Below are 10,793 nucleotides of genomic sequence, written 5' to 3'. Positions count from 1 at the left end.
AAGCACAAGATGAAATAATGAAATTAAAATATCACAGAACACATTTTCCTTTTTGTTTTCTGGCTTTTGACTACCTGAAGTTTACCCTGAGAAGTTTGCTGAAGGGCAAAAATGGATATGAATTGCATGCTGGTATAGTGGTATTTATTTACTCTTCAGAGTGTAGAGCTTTAAGGAAATGCCAAACATTGCAGTGTCACTAGAAAATTTGGATTCCGTCAGGCAACAATTGCTTCTGCTGTAAGGAACACCATCAAAATCCACCATGCCATGATGTCTTTTTCTCTTACTTAAGTTGTGCCACTAAGAAATAATGTAGATCATGAAAAAGGCCATGCTGTAGCCATTCCGTGTTGGGGAATTCAGTATTCTGAGAAACAAATTGTACTGATGTAAGTTGTTTCTTCCAGTAGTAACATGCTCATGTGAGAGATATGGATAACCACGACAGAAATATCAATTAAATCCCCAAATTAGTTCCATTGCAGGATTTTTTTTAGAAAATTACCTAGTGACTATTGTTTCCAGCATTTAGCTTGTTTGAATCTCACAGATAAAAATTTGGATGATATAGCTGGCAAGGAGTTGTCTTATACTAAATATTTATGTGAAATCATTACTTGAATTTTATTTTTCTTGTCCTGTTTTCTCCGCTCAAAAAGTTGAAACCCTCAGTTTAACCTCTGGACAGCATTTTCTTCCCTTTTCTGTGAGCATTTTCTCTCGTGTTGAGAGAAAAGCACTTGTCCAAAATGACTGCATACCATTTTCCATTAAATGACTTTAAAAATGTAAGTGTTTATACAAGCTGGTGGTTTGAATTCCCGTCTATCCTGAAGATACATTTTCTGGCTGCTGTGATGAGTTCATTATCTGAATTGCCAGCAGCTACCCTGCATGTTCAGAATGTTTCCAGACAGGCTGTGCTCTCCAGGATTTTGGCTGTGGTTTTTGTTTTTATTGTTACTAAGTAGTCTGGGATTGCGTAGGCTTGTTAATGAATGTGGCTAATAGCCTGCATTTAGATGGTACCACAAGATAATAGGCCAGAACTAGTGGTTCACTACAGTTAAAAAAACAACAAAAAAAGAACCCCAAAACAAAAAAACAACATTAACAACAAAAATTTAACCAAAAAAAGATAAGGAACCCAAACCAAAAGTGAGGTTCTGATTTCAATTGTACATTTTATCTCAATAGGTGCAAGAGAACTGGACTGGTCTTATTTCTGTAATAAACCATAGTAAATCAACTCAACCACCCATCTCCAAGATTTGATCAGGTTTAAGAACTTTACAAGGATTTTGGTCATACGTAGACATGTACAAACATTTAACAGCAAAAGTATAGCTACACATGCTCTGAATTAACTCATCTATGTAAATTTATCTAGTAAATTTATCTGTAGTATAAAGTGACATAAAATGCAGTGATAACTGTCTTCCTTATCCACACTATGGTATGTACTTCCTAGGATGAGCAGTTTCAACTATATGAATCAGACAAAAAGCAGACAGTTTGTGGTGGGTGGTGGTGGTTTTTCTGTTTAAATGACAAAACCAAAGGGCTTTCCTAGGAAGTCTTTTAGCAGAAGTTCAAAGTCTGGATTAGTCATCACAGCACAGTGACCAAATATTTCTCAGAGTTTTGTCTTGTTATATAAAGGCTAGTCTGCTTGGGAGAGGCCAAAATGGAGGGGGAAATCCAGCTACTGTAATCCTCTATTTTGTTGGAAGAAACTCACATGTTGTTTACTCAAACCAGCAGCCTGTTGCATATTGGTGTTGACCAGGGTATTCAGGTACTCAACGTACTCAACAATTTAGCAATTCCTTCCTACAAAATTTAACTGCAGGCAGGCTGACTTTTTAATGTTGCGTTCCTAAGGGTAATATAAACCAAAGATTTTGCAAGCAGAATTTTCTGTATGTGGTGCGTGTTGATTTATGAATGCTGCTTTGCTAAGACTAAGGCTAAGTTCATGGTTTTATATTGAGACTTCTGATGTTTCAGTCTCTCATCTTGTATCTCTTTAACTCATTAAAATTACATTTTCTACCATTTTACTCAGTTAAAACATCTTCTCAAAATTACCCTCCTTTGAACTTAGTGAGGCCTGTGTTCATTCAGTAGTTCTACAAACAAAATCCTTCTCAAGAGAACAGTTGAAGCAGCATATTATTATTTAGAAATGTGAATACAGATAGCATGTCAATTTTCTCTGTTGAAGTCAGCCCTTGTCAGTCATTTGTTCTGACAAGAGCACAGGAAAAGAAAACATGGAGTATTAAGGAAAAACACAACTATCTTATTGTGGAACATAAATTATGGGAGGGGAATATTGGCCAGTAGGATTGCTGGGTTTTTTTAAATGGTTCAATGTGAAGCTGATTTTATTGAGATTCTTATTGCTGAGATTTTGTTTTGTGCACCCTGTCTGTAGAAAACCAAACTTGTCTTAATGTAATTGGGTTACAGTTCAGTTACTGAATGCTGACACCAACACAATAAATACAGACAGACATCAGTCTCCTCATAAAGCTGATTTGTACTATTATGCAAGGTTTTATCTTTCTTCTGATTTCCTGATAATTGCTGCCCTAAAAGCCTTCAGTCATGTATCTTGCACACATTGACTGAGTTTGTGCAAATAAAGATAAGGATGTAATTAAAATGGAATTTTTGAGCCTTGCTTTGGCAAACCCCATCTACGGCAGCAGCAGCTTTTTTTGCTAAAATGCTGAAACAAAGCCCAGAAACTCAGAACAAACACAACATCAAAGTGTTCCAAATTTTTGCATGGGTTTTGTGCTAGTACTTTTACTTTGCAAGGCATTGGGTTTTGGAAGCACTGGGTGCAGGGAGTATTGCATTCACGTCTGCAGGCTGCAATACACGCTCTCCTCTGCAAACCTACCAGAGCCTTTGCAACCAGGTATTGCAGACCAAGATCTTGTGCCATGACTCTCCCTGTTCCCTGTGGGGGTGAGCAGCTCAGCTTACACTTCCAGGGGAAGCTGCTGGTTCATGCAATCATCTCTTCCATTGAGTAATTTGGTTTTCAGTATTTTCACCTATCTGAACAAGTTCAGACAGCCAGTCGCACCAGTTGTGCCAGTGGTTTTCTGCGGCTCTACTCTTCACACAGTTATTTTGGTACTCTGAAATACTAAATTGCATGCAAAAACAATTGCCATTTTGAACAAAAGTTTAGGTTAAAGACTTTTATTTGTTGCTTAAAGACAAGATTAAAATACAGTTTGCAATTATATAAATTATTGTGCCCCATTCAGAGCTGAGGTTGTACAGGTAAATGTTATAGTACCTGAGATACAAGCAAATAACCTCCAAAAATAAACACAGAACATAACAGTATGTAATTGGCTACCAGGAATAAGGCTGTGGTACAGTAACAGAGGTTTCTGCATAAAGAGGTAGTGGAAGTCAGGTCAGTAAATGTAGAATCCTTGTACATAAAGTGAAACATCAGGTATTTCTTGCAGATCCTCCTCTGGGAAACTGAAGTATCTTTCGGGAATGACAGAGGTACTGGCCAGAATCTAATGTCATATTGGCAGCTTCTCAACTTTCAAAAAGGCACCTAAAACCTCTAATCCCTGAAACATTTTAACATTTAATTTAAATTTAAATTTAGGTGATGTGCTCTTTAATCACATCACCTAAAGTCTTACTCATTTTTTCATTCTCATTCAAAAGCTGTGTTGCAATTTCTCTGGCTACTAGCTTCAAGGGGTTACTTTTGTTTAAATAGCTTAATCCATTCTCTATTAATAGACGTCTCTAAACAAATGTTATCTGACCTTCTATTTCATGACAGAACTGGGTATACCCAGCTGTTGGAGACATGCCTTTTGGTGCCTAGAACAATTTTATTACAGTATTTTTGTAAAGCAAGATTTAAGTGAAGGGATAGCTCTGCAAGATCAACCTAGTATTTATGCATAAGGAGTGACTGGATTATTAAGGAGTGGCTGTTCATCACAATGGGGAGCTGTAGACACAGAAAAACCCATGTGAGGATGCAAAAGGCTGATACTGTGCTTTGAGAGATACGCATTTCTTCCAAGAAAATTTATTTCTACTCCAAGATTTTCCTTGTTCAATTAAAGATGATGTCAATCTCAAGAAAGAAAAATAAATTACTCCTCATTTTCTCAGGGGCTGTTTAAATGGAAAGGCAGAATCTCAGTCAAATTACTAGGAAGTCACAACAGGAGGATTAACTTGTTCAGGAACAAAACTTGTTCCATTAACAACAGCAGGAACTGCTGCAAATGCTAAGTTTTTTTTTATGGGGAAGCATATCTGCCCAAGAAAAGTATGCTTTGCGTTGGGTTGTGGCGAATAAAGAAAAGGAAAGGATGGTCAGCGTTGAAATCCTCTTCTATGGCCATGCAGAGCATAGCAATGCCAGCAGTGGCAGCTGCAGCTTCCGTGCCTTCCTCATTCACTTCCACAAAAGCCTTGTGGACAACTGCAGAGAGGAAGAGGTCACGTGCCCCTGACATTCCCGACAGGTCAGCCTTGCCACTGTCAAATACATCCAGCAAGCCCATAGCAGCTAAATCTGATTTAAGGTCATAGCTTTCCTCCAGCTTAAACTTTGGCAAACGCACGTGAACGTCAGCCGAATACAGATGCTCTGGACGTGTCCATTCCTGGAGCTTCTCTAAGGTAAGCTGCTTTTCCATCTAGAATTAAAAGGACAGAGAGCATTAGTTATCACCAGCGCAGTATTTCATTTTCAGTAACATTTATGAGGCTTTATTTATAGAACATTATACGAGGGTAAAGCAGCTATGCAAAAATGAACATACGCATATCTTTGATAGCTAAATAGAGATTAAACAAATACTATTTAGATTAGGTGGAGTCGGTGCAGTTTTTACTTTACAAAGTAAGGCAGACATTTGCTTCTTGCTGCAGTGTACAGAAGGGAAAATCATGCACTGATAGCAAGCCAATCTTCTTACTGTTTCATCTAACTAAATGGAATTACCTAATTAAAAACAAGTAACAAAAATCATAATCAGAAAGCTCAAAAAAGCTGGTCATTTAATGGAAAACAGTCTCACTACTTTATGGTTAAGAAAAGGAAGACTTTCAAAGCTACTGAAAGACAGTCATTAAAAACAAACAAACGAGGCAAGGTAATTCTCACAGTTAACTCTGTTTTCAGTCTCCATCATGGTTCATTCAGTTCAGCAGAGGAGACATGAACACAAGCTACAAAATTAGAACACAACCTCTCTTCCTGATGCAGTACATCCATTTATATTTTATTGCTTACTAGTAGAGAGTTGTCTAAAAATACACCAGATAGATCTGGTGCCCTGAGAACATGGGTTCACTAAGGCTTTCATTTTGAATGGCCAAACTTAAAAATATTGAACAACTGCATTGGCTTAGATGGGTCACCTTCTGCAGTCCAGTGGAGTCCTCTTCAGTGTCATCAGGTAACAAGATGATCATACTAAGTTCTCTTCCATCGTAAGGCAGCTCTAAAACACGGATCTTCTCTTCAGGGATGTATCCAAAATTAAATTTTTTTTTCTGATACATCATTTTTACTGTCCTCCTTTCATTCTGGATGGATAAAAGGCACCAAAAGTAACAGTTAAGGAAATACTCATTTAAAGAACCAATAGAAGACAAGTAAGTTGAAACTGCATTTATGTAAACACTTATCCTCCTTTATAAAACTTTCTTCAAACTTCTGACTGCCTGTTTAATAACAATTTATTCTGAAGAAATAATGAGTTTGTATTATATTGGTTCTCCTCTGGCTTCTATAGCACAGTCCTCACAGAAACTGAAACAGTTTCTTCAGACTGTTGCATGAGAATTTTAAGCCAACAAAGATCAACTCTGTTTAGCATAAAGCAGATGACTGCATACAGTAACTTGTAAAGCTGTTAACATAAGCAGAATATAGAACAAGAAGATGGAGCTTAATCAAAATGTCCTGTCATTTTAAGACTGCTTACCTATCATCACAGACACAGTTCATAGCTGCTGATCTGCTGCAGACAGAAACCCTGCTAGGTCCTAAACCACAGGTGAGAATTGTCTCTAACACTGTTCTCATAAGTAAGACAACAAATAGCTTGCTGAATATGGTAAAATACTAAAATCTATAAAAAATAATTAAAATATTAATAAATTACTTTGTATTTTTTAAATATTTCAGTTGCAAGCAATGCTTCACATTACCACCTATATTATTAGACCTTTTCATTGGATATGTCCTACCAGGATGTATCTGTATTACCTTATTTAATCGAAATGGTGCATCAGTGGTGTCAGCTTCTTGAAATTTCTCTGCCCAGTTTGCTTTGAAATAAATAGCATTCACCAGTACCAGCTTGGTCATGCTATCAACTGAGCCTTCAGCCAGCAGATCGGGGATTTTGCCTTCAGAGGCAGCAGAAAAAAGAGTCACAACAGAATCATGGAGTAAGTTGATGGCATATAAAATATACATTGAGAAACTGATGCCATAGAAATACTACAAATATAAAACCAATCCTATAAAAATGTGCATTTCAGTACCTGTCTCACTACTTCACCATACTTTTTCTTAACACACACTACTATAACTTCTGATATACAGTGATTTGATGAAAATGTAATATTGTTAGTCTAAACTGTCAATGTAACTCATCTACTCCTCATACAAGAGCTACAGAATGCCTACATTAAGGAATACTGAATTTAGAAATACATATACAATATATATATATGGATCAAGACAGACTAAGGCAAATTCTCCAATTCATGTGTACATCTCCACGTTTAGCCATCTCTCCTGCATTCATGGCCTGAACACAAAAACAGAATGGAAAACTCTCAGGACTTATGGAACTGTTTAAATGTCTTGCTTAGGTAATTCCTGGTTCTCTCCATGCATCAAATGAATATCCCAGGGCAGAATTAAACTGTTTGAAAGACAGCAGAGAATAAAGCTCATTCCTTCTCCCAATACATGAAACCCTGCCAGTTATTAACAAAAAATTAATTTACCTTCCGTTTTCTCCTCAACCCACTGGTTAATTTCTTTCCTGGCTTTATCACAAGCCTGAAGAAAATCAACTGTAGCCAAGTCAGCTCCATATAATTTCCGTGTATTAGTCAGGAAATCCTAGATTTTGGAACAATAAGAACAGCTTTCACTGCATGCAGATAAGAAAACATCTAATTACTAGGTAGATAAGGTGTACTCAGATTGTCACCAACTCTGAGGTGGGGTTCTAACAGTGTGTTGCTTGGGGGAATTCTGAAGTTAACAGGTTTTTTCCCCATTCTTAGAACAAGCCTCACAGTACAGCAGCCATGTCTAGAGCTGATGTGGTGCTTACTACAGGTGTTGCAATATTTACCTACTATTCTCCTGAAGCAGGCTCAAGCACAGCTGGGATAAAACAAAACTTTCCAAAACAGCTGAAGAAGGACAAAAATATCACACGAAGTTGTAATTCACTGGCAAAGAGGCATGTTGTTAAAACATATTGGAGATCTCCTCCCAAATAAATAGTGTTTTCAAAAAGATGGAAGTTATGTGGTACTACTCTGATGAAAATTCTAAAAAGCTGATTGCAACAGGAACAGAACTGGCTGCAACCTAAAAAGCTGGTTGCAACGGAGTGGGATGTCATGATAGTTACTGTAAACTAAGAACATATACCAGTGATTCTTCTCTTGAGGACAAGAACAGCAGAAGTGAACAGGAACAGAAAAGGGTTTGCTGTGTTACACCCTTCAGGTGAGAGGCACAGATGCTCACAGCTATGGAAATGCACACAGCAAGTATGAAGCACTTTTGTCAACTTCCCAGAAAAATTTAGAAATAGGCTTGGAAATAGTTCTACTTCATAAATACTCAAGTAGCTGCACTTTCCCAGCAGATCCCAGTACATGTCATCCTGATGTGCACCACTGTACCTGCAGAAAGCTGTAGGACTTCTCTCCAAAGAGCCGACTGGCCAGCCGTAAGAGATAGGGAGCATTGCTTCTGTTTATATCCGCTGTCAGAGCCTGGAATCCTGAATGAACATCTTCAACTTTGTCAAGGTGAAGCGTCTGAAATAAAAAGAAATGAACTAGCTGCTGTTAATACTGTCTTAAAAGAGCATACTGTGAATCTGTAGGGTAGGCCTGATGCAGCAGGGTAGGATCCAGTAGGTAGGCTGAAAATAAAAGGCTGGAAGCTGTGAAGAGACTTCTGTAAATCTCAAAGAATGAGTCAAACTGTCCCTCGGTGCTACGCTGCCAATGTCAGCCACTTGTATTGTGATCCTGGTTTATACACAGTCACAGCTCAAGCTCCTGATCACAACCCCAAGTCCTGTCTGCATTTCTGTGAGCTTCTCCTCTGTGGACTCAAGAACTTGTTCCCAGGTGAGGAATCAAAAAGAGAGATGATGCCATGGAAACTCTTTTGCTTTCTTGGTTCCCCCTTTGGCCCAAGGGGATGTGGGGTTGTATATTTTCACAATATAGAATCATCACTATAACAAGTGAGGTATTAAGAAAACTTAGAGCAATTAACTTTTAAAATTTTATGAAAATGTAGCTCCATAAATATATATACACTTAATATATACTTTTTATATCTATAAAAGTAAGTATTAGGTTTAAGATCAAATGCATTACTGCAATATCTCTTTATCAGTACCTCCTCTTCCAGAGGCAAGCTGGCTGGCCAGGGCTTAAGATATGACAACAGAAGCTGCCAGACCTCATGGACAGGGATGGCTACACCAAAGCAGGGACATTCATATTCAAAAACCATGTGTTTCCCAGTAGGGAAAACTGCTGTGAAGGAGTGATTGGATTCAAAGGAAAGCCTTCTCTTTCTCTCACTGAGTTTTTGGTCAGGCTTTGCCAACGACCTCAGTACAAGCTGTGCTGTACAGGTGCATGGCTCAGCAAGAACCACAGAGGCAACCTTACAATAGAATTATGATCCCAGAAACAATTTTTTTTGTCCCTGCAAACAGCTCTTGACAATTGCTAATCGCTCCCTCTTTAATTAGCACTGTGTTCCTAAGTGAAGTATTATGGTACAGAAACATGCCCTGTTGAGGATGACTGGGTTGAAAGACATTTATTTTCCCCCCCAAGTTCCTTTTGCATGATTTGTGCTGTCAGTAGGTTTATCCTAGGTGGGGCTGTCAGTCTGATTACATGAAGTATGTTCAAAGTCTGTTTGAACAAGTAGTGGGGAAGTAATTCTATTGAGTAAGCCCAGCAATACTCAACAGTATAAAACAGTCCCTCCTAAAGTCCAGAATACAAAGGTGAAATTATTCATAGGCAAATGCATGAGGATGACTGCAATGAGGAGACTCCCACACCTTTTTGCAGGCATTAGCCCAACAAGGGTGCAAAAATAACAGTGACTGAGTCCCTTCCATGACAGAGGTTTCAGGGGAAACTGGCATACGCCTACGTGCACCATTTTTGCAATTTGTAAGGTTTTTTTAACTATCCTACCTAGCCTAAAGCTATGGTAAGGATAACCATGCAGACTTAGCTCCTTTGAGATATCTGAGTGCCTGTTAGTGAGAGATTGATGCTTAGGTAGCATCACTATGTATCATCATAGCTTTAGATATAAAATTATAGAATGCTACTGTGTTTTTTACAAAAACACACAGAATTATTGAAATTTAACATACCATGGGTGATCTTGTGTTATAAAGTAATAGTCTGTCAAATGTCTCATGAAAACTCATAGAGCCTTGCTGCTGGAAATTATGATAAATTTAAAAGGAGACTGACTAATGTAATTAGTCTCCTCTGTCAAGAATTAACTACTGAAATTAAATTAACAACAAGGGCAGTAGAAAATATAGACAGAGGGCTCAGGAGCAGGGTAGGCAGAAGGTAACTAGCTGCAGAGTCTGAGGAAAACTGAGTGTGCATAACAGAAATCTTGTCCTGAACAAACAAAAACACCCTCATTTCATCTTCCCTCCTCTAAAACACAACCCTTTTTGACGTAAATAAAATAAACAATTAATGACCATTTTATTTTACTAACCTTCAACACCTGGGCTTCTGTATTACCTTTGGCCCCCAAAAGGACCATGGCCAGAGCACCAGAGATACTGACAGGAGAAAAGAAGACATTTCCTGTTGGGTTGGCCTCACTAAACCTTCTGAGCAGATCAAGTGCAAATCTGCTGTTGGCAATGGACAGGTTCTCCATGGTTATAGCTGAAAAATAAAACAGTTGATAAGGACCCTGGGAAACATTCTTCAAACACCTTGTCTAACCTTGTGTGACTCACAGAGTAAAGACTGTATTGAACTGGATGCAGCTGCTTACAGAAACAGCAAGAATATCATCATCAGTGCACCTTATTCTTTAAAAAAAATCAGTCATATTGAAAAAATTTGTTAATTGTGTATTCCAACCTTCCTTATCATTCTAACTTTATAGACATTATTTTTTTTTTAATTCCTTTCCTGTAGATGTGAAATTGGAAGTGTATGTGCTGGTAGGCTTGCAGAAGTCCCTCAGCCTCACAGACCCAGCACAGGCCAGGGCTCTCCCTCCTCCAGCATTCCCTCTGCTCCTCTACAACGCACAGAGGACATTCAAAGGATCTGCTCAGGGCCGTGCAGACACCTCTCAGTAACCCGCCTGCCTTCATGCCACAAATCCATGTCCCTGAGCGGTGTCAACCCTGCCAAAGGCTTCCGTGCACGCCGACTTTCAGCAGCGGAGAGCGCCGCTGTCCCCCGCCCGCGCTGCCAGGAGCACG

At 38.6% G+C, this 10,793-nt stretch overlaps 1 protein-coding gene across 1 annotated transcript; it reads right to left on the bottom strand.

Annotated features, from left to right (window-relative positions):
• Nucleotides 1-3,209: 3,209 nt before the first annotated feature.
• On the bottom strand, nt 3,210-10,258 carry SERPINB1 (serpin family B member 1). Its single transcript, XM_005425833.3, has 6 exons — nt 10,067-10,258; nt 7,963-8,100; nt 7,045-7,162; nt 6,293-6,435; nt 5,440-5,607; nt 3,210-4,712 (listed from the first exon to the last, which is right to left on the bottom strand). The coding sequence occupies exons 1-6, from the start codon at nt 10,232-10,234 to the stop codon at nt 4,311-4,313; spliced, it is 1,137 nt and encodes a 378-aa protein (XP_005425890.1). The 5' UTR covers nt 10,235-10,258; the 3' UTR covers nt 3,210-4,310.
• Between the last annotated feature and the right edge of the window lie 535 nt (nt 10,259-10,793).

The sequence above is a fragment of the Geospiza fortis genome, unplaced genomic scaffold, assembly GCF_000277835.1.
Source record: "Geospiza fortis unplaced genomic scaffold, GeoFor_1.0 scaffold154, whole genome shotgun sequence".
NCBI lineage: Eukaryota > Metazoa > Chordata > Aves > Passeriformes > Thraupidae > Geospiza > Geospiza fortis.
The sequence above is the reverse complement of the archived record's forward strand: the minus strand, read 5'-3'. Positions and strand labels throughout refer to the sequence as shown.

Bases quoted from the DNA above. Each gene is read 5' to 3' on its own strand.
- SERPINB1 (XM_005425833.3), bottom strand. From the start codon at position 10,234: ATGGAGAACCTGTCCATTGCCAACAGCAGATTTGCACTTGATCTGCTC. The intron at 7,163-7,962 runs GTACAGTGGTGC...TCCAAAATCTAG, and splicing joins AGTCCTACAGCTTTCTGCAG to GATTTCCTGACTAATACACG. The intron at 5,608-6,292 runs GTAATACAGATA...TTATCCATCCAG, and splicing joins CACCATTTCGATTAAATAAG to AATGAAAGGAGGACAGTAAA.